General features: G+C 41.8%; 3 protein-coding genes across 4 annotated transcripts; 2 read left to right on the top strand and 1 right to left on the bottom strand.

The window, feature by feature from the left end:
• Positions 1–228: 228 nt before the first annotated feature.
• nxnl2 (nucleoredoxin like 2) lies at positions 229–2629 on the bottom strand. Its single transcript, XM_076757288.1, has 2 exons — positions 2085–2629; positions 229–1096 (listed from the first exon to the last, which is right to left on the bottom strand). The coding sequence occupies exons 1-2, from the start codon at positions 2384–2386 to the stop codon at positions 928–930; spliced, it is 471 nt and encodes a 156-aa protein (XP_076613403.1). The 5' UTR covers positions 2387–2629; the 3' UTR covers positions 229–927.
• A 2277-nt stretch (positions 2630–4906) lies between these two features.
• On the top strand, positions 4907–6503 carry gng10 (guanine nucleotide binding protein (G protein), gamma 10). The gene is made up of 3 exons (XM_076758412.1): positions 4907–5073; positions 6098–6225; positions 6325–6503. Exons 1-2 carry the CDS (start codon positions 4993–4995, stop codon positions 6221–6223), a joined length of 207 nt encoding a protein of 68 aa, XP_076614527.1. The 5' UTR covers positions 4907–4992; the 3' UTR covers positions 6224–6225; positions 6325–6503.
• Positions 6504–9406: 2903 nt separating this feature from the next.
• Positions 9407–14853, top strand: btc (betacellulin, epidermal growth factor family member). Of its 2 annotated transcripts, XM_076758660.1 has the most exons (5): positions 9407–9688; positions 10404–10511; positions 13041–13149; positions 13281–13427; positions 14105–14853. In XM_076758660.1, exons 1-5 carry the CDS (start codon positions 9649–9651, stop codon positions 14250–14252), a joined length of 552 nt encoding a protein of 183 aa, XP_076614775.1. In that variant the 5' UTR covers positions 9407–9648; the 3' UTR covers positions 14253–14853. The 2 variants fall into 2 exon arrangements, with proteins under 2 accessions (XP_076614775.1, XP_076614776.1); XM_076758661.1 differs by lacking the exon at positions 10404–10511 and having other exon boundaries at positions 9565–9688; positions 14105–14325.
• Positions 14854–19094: the final 4241 nt, after the last annotated feature.

The raw sequence follows: 19094 nt of genomic DNA, 5'->3' as shown, positions 1-19094 counted from the left end.
CAGCAGTGTCAGCATGCACCCGTGGGGTGGGGGTGGGGGTAATTAGGACCAAGGATGTGAAAGTGCCAACATGATGGAAGCAGTGTCCTGTGGGCTTTGTGCAGCTTAACAAGGCAGCAGGGAATCACGTTGTTTGTTCATGAAACACGGGACACACAGCGTTCAGAGGCGCCGTGACAATAGTTATGTGAGATAAAACAGAGAATAAACGTGACCCAAACAACACAATATATTAATATGTTTTTAATAAGAACTGTTTTAACAACTCATAAAAAACAAAATACAAAAATATACAGCTCAAAGTAGGACTACAGGTCAGACCTTAAATATACAAAAGCAAGCTCTCCGGACAGAAGATATATGCTTAATGTGGGCGAGGTTCAGCTGTTCAGCACACGAGCCTGTAAAGAACATCGATGAATGCCTTTTTAAATAAATAAAGGGAGGAACTACGGTAGCATTTTTCACATGTACACCATACTGGACACGCCTGAGGTTTGTCTTTAATGCATAGGATGTTTTTTGAAAGTGTATAGCAGTGTTTCCCCAACCTTTGTGGCTTCTGAAGCCTCAAAAACAAATCAATATCAACGTGTGAACCCCTCATTGAAGCAGGACATGTGAACAATTCGACCAAGGTCACATTTCTCTCTCTCAGATTGTTTCATTTGAAGGATTTTAGAGTGTTTAAGATGTACAAATATCCAGGATGCGTCAAGTTAAAATGCAAAAAAATAGAGAAACATCTGAATAAATTAGCATAATTTTGCACAACATAAATATAATCTGTTCCTTCACGTCCTTTGATCATCTTGGAAACCGCTGAACTAAAGCGAACGCAGAAATATTTTACTTTGGTTTTGTTCAGCTCTCTAACGCGGCTGCAGGAGCCGACGTGGAAAAAAACCTCGTCCTCGCCGTCGCTTCCTAACCCTTAAAGTTCTGAAAGATCTCTGCAGCGTCCAGCCAGGTCCTGAAGCAGGCCAGGCCTCGGTCTCTGATCTGCTTCCTGCCCTTGTCTGTGATCACGTCGCCGTTCTCCTTCACGATCACCAGTTTGGGCACCGCTGTGATCTTGTAGCGCTGCCTCAACTCACTGAGAAAGACAGACAAAGGAGGCATCATCATATATATTCTACACACAAGCATTATACAGCTGACAGTGCTGGAGCGTAAAGTACATGTACTCGGTACAAATCTGAGGTACTTGTGTTTAAACATTTCCACGTGATGCAACTTCTGAACATCAGTTTCCGAGAATCAGCTCCCCGCGGCCAGAAATGCAGCTAACATGTCGATGCATCAGTAAAAGCATCATAATATGACTGACAGAGGCCACTTTATACATTCTATAAGTAAATCTGATGTGGTGGGACATTGTTATATTCAAAGTACATCTACTCAGGGTCAGTACATAAGTACAAATCAGAGCTGAGGTACTTGCACTTTGCATATTATGTGATTTTTGATCGAAAAGCTGCACTCACAGCACAGTAGAGCTGAAGTAATCAGTGGATCAATCGATTATTCGATCAAAAAATAAATTCTATGGTTCCAGCACCTCAAATGCTCTTACTCTGATCGCTGTAGATCAGAATATTTTGGGGTTTGACAAACAAAACTAGTCATGTGAAGGCGTCTCCTTGGGCTCCTGGAAACTGGACTGGACATTTTACACCATTCAGACACACATGGCCACATGTTCGCAAGACAAAATCCGAAGACAAAGATTGACTCCAACATGCGATCTGGACACCCAGAGACATATGTGTAAAATGAACTAAAGCAAAGCAGAAAATCAGACTTGAATAGATCAGTTTGAAGCCACCATCACTGTGAGCTGTGAGTCTGTCTGCTCTGCATTAATCCCTGAGGTGACCCTCACGAGCATTTTACATAAGCTGCCTAACAGGCTGAAAGACAATAGAGTTAAATCCTAACAAGATAAAAGACAAATAAAGCACAGCAAAGTGCAGCTAATTGCGTTTTATATAAACAGACGGTCTGAAATGTTCGTTTACCATCAGGAAATATTCACACACCTGTTGACTTCCATTGACTTTTCACTGAATTTTGCCACTTACTGCTTGTAGTCGTCCGTCCAGGGCAGAGCCAGCCAGTCTCCGTGCATGTCGTGGTAATATTCCACCATGTCGTCGGACGACTTGTCGGAGGAGACGAAAACTATTTCAAACTGCGCGGGAGGGTCGCTCTCCTCCACCAGCTCCGTGTAGAAATCACACAGGATGGGGGTGAAGTCTCGACAGGGCGGACACCATCCTGCCGAAAAGTAGATCCCCACCACTTTGTTCCTCAACGCCTCCTCGGGCTCGACGAACTCCCCGTCTTTGTTGAGGAGCGTCCGCCCGGTGAACACCTCCACCATGTCCGCGAGAGTCTCACTTCAAACGGGAGTCCGGGAGGTTTGGCGGCACATATTTGTCCCGCTTCTGTGTAACGTTTACCTTTCTGCGAAAGCTACTTACAGCCAATCCCGTTAATCACCTGCGGACCAATGAGGACACCAGAGGACCGTGTTGTGGTTCATCAGCCATGTGGGTGTCAGGGGGGAAAGATGCGTTCAAACGCTCCTGTGCCAGTAATTTCCAGTTTCAGCGACGTTCACGACGTCTAACAGCGCTTTCAGGCAGCCCGGACGGCGCATGCGCAAAGCTGCATTACTTGCTGTTGCGTGTTGTAGTGTGTTTGTGTATTTTTGTGATGAAACTGCAGTGTTATGAAAATATTCTTGTGGACGATATTACCGTATTCCTTTCTACGGTTAATAAAAAAGTGTTTTTCAGTTTAATTTATTTCATCAATGCCTGGTAGAAAATTATTTTGGTTACATATAGAACATTTCTTTAAGAGGTGGATCCTCCTCTTGGTTATAGTTTTTTGTGTTATGGTGTCATGAACGTAGTTGCCAGTTGTGTCCATTTTTATTTTATGGAAAACACTACATTCACAAATCCAAATGAACTAAAAAGAAACCAAACGTACATTGATTCGAAACAGAAATCATATGTTATGTTGAAACATTACTGAAGATTGAAGAATAGAAAAGCAACAAAAACAGAAATCTGTGAATCCTTAAATACTTTACTATACTCATACTCATTAATGTCAATTGCAATGCTCTTGTCCTCCTTCATCTTCACCCTCCTCTTACTCCTACTAATCCCAGCTTTTCCTTGTCCTCCTCCTCCTTCTCCTCACCCTCCCACTCTGTCTGTCTTCTTTCTTCCTGCTGTGCTTTATTCCTTTTTTCTCCCTTTCACCTCCTTTTTCAATCCTGTCTTCACTTCCTCCTCCTTCTGTCCTCCTCCTCTGTCCCTTCACTCTCCCTTTTCCAACTTCCACATATTCTACATTTCTCTCTCTGCTTGGCTTCCCTCACTCTCTAACTCTATAATGTATAATGTTATCTACACTGAACAAAAATATAAACGCAACACTTTTGTTTTTGCTCCCATTTTTCATGAGCTGAACTCAAAAGATCTAAAACATTTTCTACATACACAAAAAAATATTTCTCTCAAATATTGTTCACAAATCTGTCTAAATCTGTGTTGTTGACCACTTCTCCTTTGCCGAGATAATCCATCCCTCCTCACAGGTGTGGCATATCAAGATGCTGATTAGACAGCATGATAACTGCACAGGTGTGCCTTAGGCTGGCCACAATAATAGGCCACTCTAAAATGTTCAGTTTTATCACACAGCACAATGCCACAGATTTCGCAAGTTTTGAGGGAGCGTGCAGTTGGCGTGCTGACTGCAGGAATGTCCACCAGTGCTGTTGCCCATGAATTGAATGTTCATTTCTCTACCATAAGCCGTCTCCAAAGGCGTTTCAGACAATTTGGCAGTACATCCAACCGGCCTCACAACCGCAGACCACATGTAACCACACCAGCCCAGGGCCTCCACATCCAGCATGTTCACTTCCAAGATCGTCTGAGACCAGACACCCGGACAGCTGCTGCAACAATCGGTTTGCATAACCAAAGAATTTCTGCACAAACTGCCAGAAAACGTCTCAGGGAAGCTCGTCTGCATGCTCGTCGTCCTCATCGGGGTCTTGACCTGACTGCAGGTCGTCGTCGTAACTGACTTGAATGGGCAAATGCTCACATTCAGTGGCGTCTGGCATGTTGGAGCGGTGTTCTCTTCACAGCCGAATCCCAGTTTTCACTGTTCAGGGCAGATGGCAGCCTGATCAACTCTATGTGAAGGAGATGTTTTGTGTGAGGCAAATGGTGGTCACACCAGATACTGAATGGTTTTCTGATCCCCCCAGACCCCCCCAATAAAGCAGAACTGCACATTTCAGAGTGGCCTTTTATTGTGGCCAGTCTAAGGCACACCTGTGCAGTAATCATGCTGTCTAATCAGCATCTTGATATGCCACACCTGTGAGGTGGGATGGATTATCTCGGCAAAGGAGAAGTGCTCACTAACACAGATTTAGACAGATTTATGAACAATATTTGAGAGAAATGTTTTTTTTGTGTGTATATAGAAAATGTTTCAGATCTTTGAGTTCAGCTCATGAAAAATGGGAGCAAAAACAAAAGTGTTGCGTTTATGTTTTTGTTCAGTGTATAATAAAGCTATATTTATTCACTGATTGGAACAAAATGAACATTTTGCATCTCAAAATTAGTATAAATACTTTTGGCATGTTGGTGGTCTGTGTATAAAATGCTGTAAAGTGTCTGAATCCAGTTTAATTTAAAACACTGGCCTAAAACAGTTCATTTAAAGTCTGTTGGTCAAGTACACGTGGAGGTCAGTGTGCTTCTATCTCTCCTTGTTTCCTCTGCGGAGTGGATGAAGGTCATTTGGAAAGAAACTCGGCCACTCTTTCTTCTCCAGCCCATTGCTGCCCATTAGTGGAGTCAACCGCTGTGTTGAAACACTGACGGGCCTCTTTTTTTTTTAAATTTCAACAAGGAATTTTTCTCTCCCAGCACAATTTCCAACAACATGACGTCTAATTCCAATTTATCCAACATGCGACGGCTGGTGGAACAACTGAAGCTTGAGGCCAGCGTGGAAAGAATCAAGGTAAAGAAAAGAAATAAAACATTAGACAGGAAAAGATATATTTGACGAGTATGAGAGTTTAGGGTTTACTCATTTAATATTTACAGAATATGACCAATGAAAAAAGCACGAGCCTGCTGTGTTAGATTCAAATGCCAAATCACAGTATTATTTTTGCTTTTATTTCATACAATACATTATTGTTATTAGTCACCTGCTTGTCCTGTTACAGCATTGTCACTGAATACTAACACATAAAATCTCATACTTGTTATATTATACCCTCTCTGTAGCATACTGTGTATCTACCAAGCAGGGTCCCATAAACTTGTCACAATACACTGAAGTAAAACACACTTCAATTTAGAGGCTGATAGAAAAACCAATGTCTTTTTTTGTATTAAGTCTTTGTCCCTTTTCCTTTTCATATGACTTACTTAGGTTTTACTTATCTTCTTTATTTTAATCCGGTTTTAATTGCTTGCACTGATGGTCTGCTTAATATTTCTCTGCATGCTGCTCGCCTTAATCCTTATAGCTTTTTATCCTCTGTTCAGCTTCCTTTTACATGTTGTTTTATTGTTGTTTTAAAGGCTAATTTAACAGCTGAAAACGAGCCTTGTGTCTAACACTGACTCATTGACAGTGATGTTGATAACATGCACTGTCCCAATTCTCTGTCTGTATTATGTATTTTTTACATTTTTAACAATCATGCATTCTTAATAGGCTGCTTGACCATTGTTCTATTAACTCTTTGGCTGTTTTAACTACATACTTTTCTAATGCAGGACGAGGCTGTTTAGCAGAGAGTGAAAGCTCTGTGAACATAGTTTGTATTCAGGTCGTAGTCTAAACCATGAAGATAACAATTTCATTTCATTTTCTCTATAGAAATGACTGGAATGCTGAGATAGAGACCTAATTTATATTTTAGAAAAAGCTGACCTTAAAATCAAAAGGCCTCGCGGACCCCCAATGGAGCTTCTTTGGCGACCCCTAGGTTGGTAACCAGTGATCTTAATAAATAGGTCTGTGTTCCCAGGTGTCCCAGGCGGCTGCAGAGCTCCAGCAGTACTGTCTGCAGAACGCAGGCAAAGACGCCCTGCTGGTCGGAGTCCCCACAGGCAGCAACCCCTTCAGAGAGCCACGCTCCTGCGCTGTAGTGTGAAGGTCAGAGTCTGCAAAGTTTCCAGCTTTCATTTTGTAAGAAACACTTATTATTGCGGCCGAATTTCAAATCAGGAATAAAAAGATGTGCACTTTTTGCAGAGGGCGAAGGTGTGGACACAGCTGTGGCATCTCACTCAGAGAAGAAAGGAGTTCCATTTTGGTTTTTCACTATTTTTATATGATTTTTATTTCATAAAGAAAAACATGAAAATGAGGTTTTACAATTTTTTTAAGATAAATGTCTTGTTTTACTACATTACTGTATTTTTTTTAACACATTAAATGGCTTTGCATAAACCCACTTCATCATAGTCTTATTTGAATACCTTTTGAAGGTTAATTCAGAATAAACTGGAGTCATATAGTGATCGTCTATGGATTACACAAAGCGGATGTTTATGGCCAGGCTCTAAATTACGCCTTGGAATCTCGTGGCGTCGGAGCTTCCTGATGTTCAGTCTAAGTTAGGAGCACAGGCAGAGAGAGGAAACTGGGTCTTCCTGTTCAAAACTGCAAAGACACTCGACAGAGAGTCACACTTCACTCTTTGAGCCTTTGAGCCTTTAAAGCTTTTGGAACTTATTTCCACGCTCCAGGCTATAGATTAGAAATAAAACATGAATCACCATCGTGTGGAAATTGGATGTTATGAATCATGTTTTATTCAAGCGTGCTTAGTCGTGTAAGTGAGTGTATGTTTGTTTTATTTAGTGTGTATAAAATCTGTATAAAATGGAACTTATACATCTGAAGTTGTAGACATTCGCCCCAGAAACAGTCTAGATCAGCCTAAAAGAGGTCTAGCCAGTCATGAGCTCCCTTCTTTGTCACTTCCTTTTCCTCTCACTGTTCTTGGACGAGTCTCAATACTTTTCCCATTTTGAAGCCTCCTTTCTGAACAACCTTTGTTCAAATGTGTACCACACTGAGGGCATCGCACATTCCTCCTTTTTGACACTTCTTGCATGAGAATGAGCAGAAGCAGAAACAGAAAGGGATGCATGAAAATTAAGATGATCTGATGTGAAAATGGCAAAACAAACAAACAAACAAACAAACAAACAAAAAGAAACAGAGAGCAAATTGAAGCTTATTCACATGTGAACATCAATTTTGCATATCTTTAACCCTGAATAACTTGCGGAATGCATGAGGTTGGACAGAGGAAAGCTTTTCGTACATCTATTTCTATTACTGTGGCTGCAGTATATTCTGCTCTGCAGCTCAACAGAGTGACAAACTTCCCTTTCTTATTTCACCAATCAAGAGAAGAGACATCATCTGATTACCATCTCTCACCATCAGATACATACATACAAACATACACACACACATATATAGTAAATAATGATAATAGTATGTAATAATAGAGCATAATGTAGCATGCGGTATTAAAAATAATAAGGTGAAATGTAGTTTTCTATTTTGAAAAAGCACTTTAAAACAGCAGTGAATGATCTTGTGATGTCACAGTGTACTCCTGGGTGTATCAGTGCACCGTGACATCACCGGTGGGTGTGGTTACAGAGCACACTTTTGACCACGCTCTTCATTGTGGCTGTTTTTAGAGGCGAGACAGACTTGATACTTTCCAGTTCTGTTTTTGAGGCCTGTTGCACAATCCTCCAGCTTCCCCCATCACCACGATGAACTGCAGGAGATGAGGTGGTGCCACCGCCCTCCTCCTCCTTTGTAGTACCAGAGACTCACCTACTAATCTTTGCTCTGTCTCAGTTCAGTCAACCTTTTGCTCTCCTTTCTCCTTACATAAGGGACAGAAATGAGCACTTCACACCTCACACCTCAGTGCACCTTCACCCACTCAAACTCCTGTGGTGGGGGCTCACTGGTTTATGGTTTCAGCTGTGGGTCAGAGATTATTACTATCAGGAAAAACATGAGTCTGTGTGGTAGTACTGGGCAGCTCACAGGGGGTTAATGCGTGTAAAATGCTCTATAGAGAGGTGCATATCTAGATAGAGTACATCTTTGGTTCCTTTGCTCTCTGTGCAGGTTTCTCTTTTACAATTGTCGCAAAGTGCTCGTTAAAAAAATTCTTCCACAACTTTTTTGGCACAGCATGCACACATGGTTTCTCTATTTTCATGTGCTCTCTGATGTTTTCTTTTCCTTTCCCAAATGAGTGGCCTGTTTCTCATATGCAGGTTAAATCATAAGATAGGTATGAGAGAGGCAGAGATAGGCTGAGAGGCTTCACTGTTATTTAACTGTTACGTGTGGTCTTGGTGCATGTTACGGGCTGTTCATACACAAGTTAAAGGTAGGTTATCATCGAAACCAAGGGTGCAATTTTAGCTTTCCCAGGACATGTTGAAAATATTATTTGATTATTCAGGGAATGTGTCAACTTGTGCCATCTGCTGGTCATGTCTAGACCACAGAAGAATCAGCTTCTCAAAGCAGCCAGTGGTGGATCAATTATTCAGATACTTCAGTGAGAGCAGCAATAAAACAATGCACAAATACTCAGTTGGAAGTTAAATGTCTGAATTTAAAATGTTACTTACTGTTATGTATTATATTATAAGATCATTATCGCTGTATTTTATAGTGTAGGGTGGTTAAATCTGCAACAGCACTTCATAGTCTGTACACTCATCATTTCCTGTTTTTGTGTGAAATCTTTTAAAAGCATTTTAAAGTAATGTAACCATAAAAAGTGCAATACTTGCCTCTAAATGTAAAATTGAAATACTCAGGTAAAGTACAAGTATTAATTGTACCCATTTGAACTTTCCCACTGAAATGTCTTCCAGCTGATTCATACTCTGCTGTCAGTCTAGACAAACAAGACGTCCAGATGTTGCAGCGGTGCATTTCAGTTTTGCAAACCTCAGGTCACATTCCTCCAAACGACAACACAATGTTGCTGCTTTGCTGTTAAACTGGCTTTTGTCTGTTGTTTTGTTGTCTACTGTCAATCAGTGTCCCGCCTGTTATTTATTTCTGAAGAAACAGAAAGTCAGGTATAAAGGCACAGTTGTTCTTTGTCGGGGAAATAACCTGCATAGCTTGAATGAAGTCGCACTCTCCTTTAAAGGTGTGGGCGGGGAGCAGACAGCAGAGTTGGATTACAGAGCCAACCCCTTTTCTATTCTCACACACACACACGCATAAACACACACATACACACACACACACTGCAGTGCAGTCCAGTCACAGTCCAGGAAGGCACTTTGGGTGAGCTCAGGTTGTAATCTCAAGCTTTCCTGGATGGCCATGAAACTCACGGCCATCAATGAAGGATTACAAAAGGCCACGCCACGGGGGAACTTGCACGGCTCGTCCACACCTTTTCCAAAGGTCATTGACCTGTGAGAAAGGGCTGATCCAGTTTCACTCATCTTAATCAATGACACTGAACTTTCGTGTGTCGGATGAGCACTTTCATCAAGCGAGGAGATGGCCAAGGTGTACAGACTCTATGTAGGAATAGTAACAGGTAAGACTTGCTGTTGTTGTCTTCTTTCACTTGAATCTGTCTTCACCTAAACATGAACTTTGGCAACCACAACTCAGACACGTTAGAGTGATGTTTACATGTAATTACTATTTTTAATGTGCACTCCCAGTTGCAGTCATCTTGTTGTGATAGTTGGTGTGCCTTTAAAACACCTCTCTCCCATTGTCAGCTGGGATGGGCTCCAGACTTCACTGCTGGTTAATGATTGAATGAAGAGTCCATTAACCAGCAATATATCCCTCGTCATTACTTATCAATGTCAAAACAGGCTTCCCTAATGTGGAATGAAATATGACAATGGGAACTCACTGTAATGTTCTCATATATGTACAGATTTGGAAAGTCTGTGGTGTGTGCGATCAAACCGCCCTATGAGTGACTTAGGAGGGCAGTTAATGGTTTTAGTTTAGCAGTAACAGTGTGTATGTGTGTGAGAGACAGGAGTGGGCGTGGATGAGAGAAATGGGCACTTTCTTCTACCCTATAAGGCTGGCTGGCATTGTGACTCAGCAGCTATTCCCTAATAACTTTGATTGTGATCGTGTTTTCACGCTGTCATCTCTCATGTAGATCTAATTCAGGGGCTGGAATGTGGTCTCACATGTTTATGCATCGTCACGCGCATGCATTTGTTTGTTGCGAGTGTGTACGTCCGTGTGTGTGATTGTCTTCTTGTTTGTGTTTCTGGCTGCAGCTCTGGCCTTATGCAAATACTCCCTGGCAGAATGGAATGCCACAGACGAGTCTGCCAATCGGACTGTGTCCCACTGTCAACACCATGGCAACAGAGACAATTGCACAGGTAGATACGGAGAGAAGGTGGCGGACCGTTCCTGCGCGGTGTTGTAAATGGCTGCTTTGAAGTTTTAAGGTGGAGGTTTAATGGAAGAATGGGCAAAGCACAGATGTGGATGTAAACATGCAAACACACCTAAGCGGATAAACATTTTACAGGAAAGGAAAGAATGACAAAAGACATAAATAGAGACAGTTAATTGTGGGGGAGTCATATTTCAGGCTGTCCAGAGCGCAGAGGAGTAATTAAAATGCCTGAGCTGATCAGGAGTCTGAGCTGGTTGTTAAAAAACCTCTCTTTGAAAAACACATCAACTCCTGAGGAGAGGAAGGGTCATCTGACTGCTGAATGCTTTAATTACAGCAAATTATGCTTCATTTAAATCTTATAATTCAGTTCCTATATTTTTCAGCATGGGTATATCTGACCCGCTGTCCAGCCAGGGGCCTTTGTATTTTCTCTGTGTGACCGTGTCGGTTTCCTTCAGGTGCTTTCTCCCACAGTCCAAAGACAGGCAGGGCATGTAAATTATCTTAGATGCTGTTTTGTCTCTATATGTCAGCCCCGTGATGTAATGGCAGCCTTTCAGGTGTACCCCGCCTCTTGTCCAAGCCCCCTGCGACCCTGCAAAGCATCACTTATGTAATGGAAAGGATGGATATATCAAAAATTTTGAGACGGTTGCTCCTTTGGTTTCTCGCTGTGGGCTAATTTAGAAAAATGATACCTTCCTCATGTCTGTATGCTAGATATTGCACAACCTAGCAACAGGTTATCTTAGCTAAGCAAAAAGCGTGGAAACAGGTCAACATAACTCATCCTCTGAAGTCCCTCTGAAACCACAATTTATCATTTTCACAATGCGGGATTAAGCAAATGAGGTACAACATGTGAATTACGTACCTTATGTGCTGGCAGATGTTTTTATTACATTCCAGGCTAGCTATTTTCACCATTACGTGAACTGCTGGCTAGCTATAACCGGTAGCAGGTTAGCTTAGCTGAGCAAAAAGACTGTAAACAGTGGGAAAGGTAACTCAGCAGTCTCTAAAGCCAAACCAATGAGATAACATGTTAGCCAGTAATCTTAGATGCTTGCAGATGTTTTTTTATTTCATTCTTGGCTAGCTGTTGCCTCTGTGAAGCTAGCTAAACTAACAACTGCTGGCTAGATAAAATCAGCAGGTTAGCTTAGCGCAAAGACTAGAAACAGGAAGAAACGTAACTCATCCCTCAACTCCCTCTAAAACTACAGCTTGTCATTTTAAAACTTTTATTAGACAAATGAGATGAAATATGTTAATTAGTTGGCTATCTTAGGTGTTAGTATACATTTTTATTCCTTTCCAGGCTAGCTTTCTCCCCCATTAAGATAAGATAAACCAGCTGCTAGCTTTTGCTTCATATGTAGGAAACAGTTATATGTTTCAGTCTTCTCGTCAAGGCTCTTGTCAAGAAAGCAATAAACATATTTTCCAAACTATTCTTTTGAACTTTGTAACTGGATATTTGTCAACAATAAGGTAATGGAAGCAAGCTGCATCTCATGTTTCTGCTAACAACTGAAGCGGTCTCACTGATGTCACCTGAAGCGCAGTATTCTTTTACAGGCAAATTTTCAAAGTTAATCTCATAGGAATGTGCTGTAAAGATAGCGGCAGCCTGTAGTATAAAAAGTTCTATGTGTAACTGGTGGTCAGAAGTTCAGCATTATTATGCCACACCAGCATTTAGGGTGTGTTTTAGTGTTTGTTTGTGAGCTAGAGAGACGAGCGGGAGGTGACACATACGGAGAAAGGGAACTGTAGTGGGACTGTATCCCACCTTAGCATGTGCTTCATTTCGTAAATAATTGCAATAATAAAGACAGATGGTTAATGAGACCTTGATGACACAAGGCTTTTCCTGGCACTGATTCATCAGGAGCCCTCGCTGGATCGTATTGCAAACAGTCTATTTATACATCAGGCCATGCCAGAAGGCGAGCGTGTAAGTCAAAGCAGCGAGCTGACAGAACGTGACACAGTTACAGAAATAGTCAGACATTTTGCGGAACGAGATTTTTCGCTTTCTTGACAAGAGTTACGTGAAGATTGATGCCGCTCGGATGTTAGTAGGTCATGGTAAATTTGGAGCTACAGTCAAGAGACGTTTGCTTAGCTAAATATAGGTTTAAGACTGGAAACAGTTCACCTGTAACATTTTAACTGGTGAGTTTTAGAGGGGCTGGCAGGTAGATTTTGTTTAAGTACCTTCAGACAGAGCAAACCCAGCTGTTTCCTGCTTTGAACCTCTATGCTAAACTAAGTTAAGCTAAGCTAACTGGCCGTGGCCTTACACAAAATGGACAAACATCATGGTAGCATCAATCTTCTCATCTTACTCTCAGCAAGAAAGCAAGTTTCAAAAATATCTAATTACTCTATCATATGAGAAAATCATATCGTTCTCTCTTCATGGATTTATATACTATGAACTTTAACAATTGATGAAATGATGAATTAAATTTTGAATGTTGTCGCCTCATTTCTCCAGCGGACACAGCAGATGCAGGCCACTTCTCGAAATGTCCTAAGGAATTCACCAGCTATTGTGTCCATGGGGAGTGTCGTTACATTGAAGAACAGCAATCACCGTCTTGCAGGTTCATGTGAACAGTTTTTTGTTGCTACTGTGTGTTTCTGCACTACAGTTGGTTTTGAGTGATTCCTCATAATGCACCTAGAGATCATTTGACAATAAGAGTCATGAAAGCTTTTCCTTCCTTTGTCGCAGGTGTCAGCGGGGTTACATTGGCTCCAGGTGTGAATATCTGGACTTGGACTGGCGGATAGGAGAGAAACAACATATCATAATAGCCTGTGTCATCACAGGGCTCGTCTTCCTCGTTGTTCTCATTGTATTCATCTGCATTTGTTCACAGTAAGTGTTTGTGCTTGTAGGACGGACATAAAATTTGATTTAACTACATATAAAATGTATGTAAAGGAATAGTTGGCCATTTTGGGAACAAAGGCTTAATCACTTATTGGAGAGGTAGATGAGAAGCTCAGTACTACTCTAATGATTCATACATGCAACCCAAATAAAAAAACATCTTATTCTGGATTTAATGCAGCAACAAGTTGGGACAACTTGGGAAAGTCGTGGAATGATCTGAAAACACCTGTTTGGATCATTCCACAGGTAAACAGGTTCATTGGTAACAGGTAATAATATCATGATTGGGTACGAAAGGGGCATCCTGGAAAGGCTCAGTTGTTCAAAAGCGAGGATGGAGCGAGGCTCACCGCTTTGTGAACACATGATTGTATGAAGGATATTAGTACATGGGCTCAGGAACACAGACAGTTAGCTTAGCCTCACATAAAGAGTAAAAACAGGGGAAACTGCGAGCCTGGATGTGTCATAAGGTAACAAAATCCACCTAGCAGCATTTCTGAGGCTCACAGATATGAAAGTGGAATCAATCTCCTCATCTAACTTCCTGTAAGAAAGCCAATCGCAAAGTGTTCGTCTAAAACTGGTTTTGCCATTCTTGCTGCATATATATAAAATGCCCTTGGATCCTGTAAACAACATGTTTATGTGTCTGTCAGCCGTAGATACAGACTGTGTTGGCGGAGGAGAAGACGGAGGGAGGAGCCGAGGAACGGGACAGAGAAGCTCAGCATGATGGACACCAGTGCAACACAAACACGCTTAACCGAAGACTCAACGGAGCCACCGCACACCAACGCTGTGTGAGCAGCGTGTGTGAGTACGTGTGCCACTACCAGACTGGAGACTGTTTAGACGTGAGGGAGTTTGTCCTTCATGTGACAGCTGCTGCCTTTTGTCTCGCAGCGGCGGCAGCGTGCTGTACGAGGTCCCTCTGTGCTGAACAGGACTGGGGCCTGCTCAAAGGGAAGACATTTGTGAATGGGGGCTGCGTTAGTTCAAGCACAAACACAGGCGTTTGGATCCCCCGCCCTAAAGATCAGGCTTGTCTGAAGCTTCAGAACACAGAGGAGGCCTTCCTGGATTTACAATAAACACAAGTTGAAGATGAGTGTTCAGCTGGTTGTGCGCTGGCACGGACGCTTTTTTCCAAGTGGCATGGAGCCACATCCTCTTGTAATCTTTTGACTTTGCACTGCTGACTGCAGGGCGCTAAATAAATTGTTGCTATGTTGGAAAAAGCCGACACCAGCCGACAGCTGGTCATAACAGTCGATCAGGTAATTGGTCTGCTTGGTACACTCTGAAGAATAAGAGGAGAGGGACTGTGTGAAGATACTGCACTCCATGTTCTCTTTGGGCAACTCTTGTCACACATGAGTAAATCATTAAATGCATAGAAATAATCAATAATTACTGCTTGAGTATGCTGCATCCTTGTGTCATATTGTTTCCGTTTTGTTTAGAGTCATTTCACAAATGCACAGTATCGATATAATCCACATCACAAAATCAACAGTAAGCATCTATTCCTCTATCCACTCCACATGTAAAATCACACAGATTATTGTTACTCATCAACATTAGCAATGCAAGAGGAGCCTTCTAGAAGCTTGCAGCTCTGAACTCCGGGTTGGAGGACAAGGAGAACTTGTGCTGGAGGCTCCTTTGAACTGTATATTTGGAGCCGAGGAGCCTCCGAGCTGCAGAGGCTGAACAGCCGAGCCTGTGTGTGGAGGCCCGACGGAGGTGAAAGTGCTCCACTGTATGAGACAGTTTCTAAACTGCCAAGCCTTTCACTGGCTTTTTAAAGTGTATCTGTATGTGTGTTAACTCTGCATCTAAAAGTAGAATGAAGAGAGCGAGGACAGAGTCAATGAAAGCAGTTTATATGCCGCCTATCAATAAATACGCCTGCATACGTGCTTTCCATCGAAGTTATTTTTTCCAAAAAGGGTCACAAAAACAAAATCCATTGCAAGCAAGACCCACTTTACATTTCTCAAGAGAAACTACTCAGCATTACAAGGCATTTCTCAGAAGTGTTACTCAGTGTGTTTTGACCTCAGACCAATGAGCTCAAGTTCACAAGACCACTGACTTGCACTCCCTCACAGATAAACGTCTCTCCAGAACGCTCACTTTTTACTGATTGTCAATTTCAAACTTTTAATAAAATCTATGCAATATTTATTATTATTACATAAACATAAAACAAAAGACCTGCTCAGATTATTACACCTTTCAGGTGATTGTACTTTGGTTATATTTTTATTGTGATCCAATAAATTCCAGTGTGAGAGTGTGAACATAATACAGTGCAGTCTGCTCATGTAATGCGACTTAATCCTGTTGGCACAAGGTAATTATCCCGTTTCTGACTTCATCCTTGATTTTAATGCTGTTTCAAATGTCATTGTTTAAAATGTGCTGGACAGCCTGGTGAAAAAAGTTCACGCGGTTCAAGCGGTAACCTCTGGGGGTGAAAATTAAGCCCTAAAATCTGTAGTCCCCATAGGCCTCCATATAAACTGTAGTCCCCATAGGCCTCCATATAAACTGTAGTCCCCATAGGCCTCCATATAAACTGTAGTCATCATAGGCCTCCATATAAACTGTAGTCCCCAAAGGCCTCCATATAAACTGTAGTCCCTATAGGCCTCCATATAAACTGTAGTCCCTATAGGCCTCCATATAAACTGTAGTCCCCATAGGCCTCCATATAAAAAGCTCAACTTTACAGCAAAAATAAACATGCATACATACATGTTTGCAGCCTGGTACAAAAACAGTATTAGTCTCTATAGCTTATTTATCTGTTCATGTTGACTGTACAGGACTGAATTTTTATATAACTCATTTTTTTAAATTCCATCAAGGCTTAAAGTTATGCATGGCTGCTTCAAGTAACAGCTCACAACTACCAGTTGCAGCAACCAGGCTTCATTTGGTCCACCTCAGCTCCACTCACGCTACACCTCTTTTTCATATCCATTTTTGGATTAGCTGGGAGTTTGGCTGAGTCAGGCACTGCCAGCATGGTGATGGATGGAGGCACTGTCACTGAGCTTCACAGCAGAAACCTGTGGGTGACGTCACAGAGACTATGTCCATGTTTCATACCGTCTATGGTTCATGCATATGCATAGTCATATCTTATCGTATTTTCCTTTCTTCCCTGCCATGCTGCTCTTTCAGTTGATCTACCTGCCACATGGTTTCAGTGTCTTTTGAAAATCCTGTAATTGTTTTGGTCATGGTCTGCCGGTATCGAATCCTGTGAAAAAGACACTTGGCTGCGTTTGTTCTGCAGCGTGTCAGCCTTAATTCATCTGACAGAGGCGGAGACATGACCGACTTGTTCTCGGCTTCTGTTACAGCGAATCCCTTTGCTCACAATATCTGCAAAAGTAAGACAATTTCTAAATCTACACCAGGGCAACTATGAAAATAAGAGGAGAATTCATTCAAATGCAACCAAACACAATGCTACACTCAGACGTGATACGTTTTGCCTGCAGTTTTGCATTCAAAGACATCGTTCTCTGCTCTCTTAACAGTGACGCTGTCAGGATCGTTGACTTCATTTCAGGTGGCCCTTGTGCCCGCCTGTCTTCTAAAGCGTGACAGCTGTGGAATGCTGGAGTTTCTATATGAGGGGTGTGTCAGCAGGACTTAGAAATGAGGCTGATAAGAAACACAGACACCAGCCAAACTCTGGTAGATGTTTGATTTGGACCAGACACGCGGTAAAATCTTTCATTAACCCGTAGTGTCGTTTTGAAACACCTCAAAGTGTGGAAATAGTGGATGTCAGACCTCAGATGGAGTGTAGATGTGGCTGAAGGGTTCATTCAACACGGTTCTAACAGCTCCATCTGTTCTGTGGTATGTGTGCAAGCTGGTGGCTCCGACAGCTGTGCTGAGGTTGAGGGGAAGTTATTGGTCCACGCGGGGCGCCGCACAGATCAGTGCTGGAAGTCAACATGACGAGTCGCTTAGGCAGCCTCACATGTGTTTCCTGTTCGAGTCAATTTGTGTAGTTTTTGCAGTTTGCATGTTTACCAGCAGAGGTCAGCAGAACACCTATCACAACAGGCCTCTAAAATGTACGTCAAAGTACATTTAAGTACAGTTTGAAAGTCCATTATGGTGCATTGTTATACAGAAAACCTAACTACAGTACATGAAACAGTAAATTAGTTCCAATTCAACCAGATATAACATCAAAATGCTGCTTATGTGTTCATGTTTACTTGATAAAATAATGTATAATAATTCAACTGCTTGCATCATAAGTACTTTTACTTTTCATACTATAAGTAAATTTGATTATACTTATATTTAAGTTGACCAGTACTATCATCTGCCCTCTATTGTACTTCTATTAGCACTCTTCCATTAGTTTAATTGTTATTAGTGCCAGAGTGCTTATGAAAATTGTTATAATCACCTTTTTGGCAAAGGTACTTGGTTGTCATAGAAATTTTAGGAGGCTAGGTGGGTAAATATAGTGTGGGTGCTGCAGCTATCTTTCCTGCTGTGTTCATCCACCTGACATCAGCTGTCATGGGAATAAATATCCTCCAAAAGCAGGAGGATCAAGAAACCATTAGTGGGTTGGCAGGTTGTTGTTGTGATTGGATCAGATGGCAGTTGTAATGGAGATTTTGTCCTGTCACAAATGTTTAGTTTTCTCCTTCAGTGCTGCAGAGGTTCACAGAGGATCTGACATGCTGATAGCCGCAGAGGATTTGTGGTATGAAACGAAGGGAAAAATGTTTGGTGAAGGGAGGTTAAGGGGATGATGAGGATGTTCTTTCCTTTCATCTTGATTCCCACAAATAGAAAATGGATCTGGGGCCAAACACATCAGTAGGGATGGAGTTCATGTCCGGCTGAGCTTCTGTATAAAATGAGATTTGGTTCTTTACATTCAGCAATCATCGCCGCTGATGACACATCATTTCATACGATCCTGCCCGTCTTATCAAATGAAACTATATGGCACAATGAATATAGGAAATATAGATATTGCTTTGAGTTCAGATATTCTTTCATCAGTAGCTTCTATTTGCATCCGCTGATCTAAAGGTCAAATAACAAACATATCTGTAACACAGTAAGAAATGCAAAGCTAGCCACAGACAGCAGGTTCAAACACTGCGGAGCCTAATATGACCAGGAAGAAGCCTCATATCAAATTATAAATCTTTATTATTGAGAAAATATAATTTAGTTGGATAAAACAGCTTCAAGCACAAACACATTAAAGGTCAGACCAGCGCCATCTGACAGCATCCATTAGCTCCATCCCAGCCAATAGGAATTATGGGCAAGGAGATAAAACTTTCCAAATTTAGCCCCTCGTCTGCACCCGCTGCAGCACCACCAACACCCACCCACTTCTGACACCAACATGCACCATCACAAATAACCTCTTGGCCATTAGTCCTGTAGTGACACAGGCAGAGTCTCTAACAAGCATTTCCAAAATCCAGACCCGCCCAGGCCATGCTCTGTTTTGCGTGCATACACTCATTATGAGGATGAAGCACAAAAGGTCAAGTAGGTTATTTCAAAGCACAGAGAAAATGTCTCTTTTTTGATTAGACTGGATTTTTCCTCTTTTAGCTTTAGACAAAACAA

The sequence above is a fragment of the Chaetodon auriga genome, chromosome 19, assembly GCF_051107435.1.
Source record: "Chaetodon auriga isolate fChaAug3 chromosome 19, fChaAug3.hap1, whole genome shotgun sequence".
Classification (NCBI taxonomy): domain Eukaryota; kingdom Metazoa; phylum Chordata; class Actinopteri; order Chaetodontiformes; family Chaetodontidae; genus Chaetodon; species Chaetodon auriga.
This window is presented reverse-complemented; position numbering and strand designations above follow the sequence as displayed.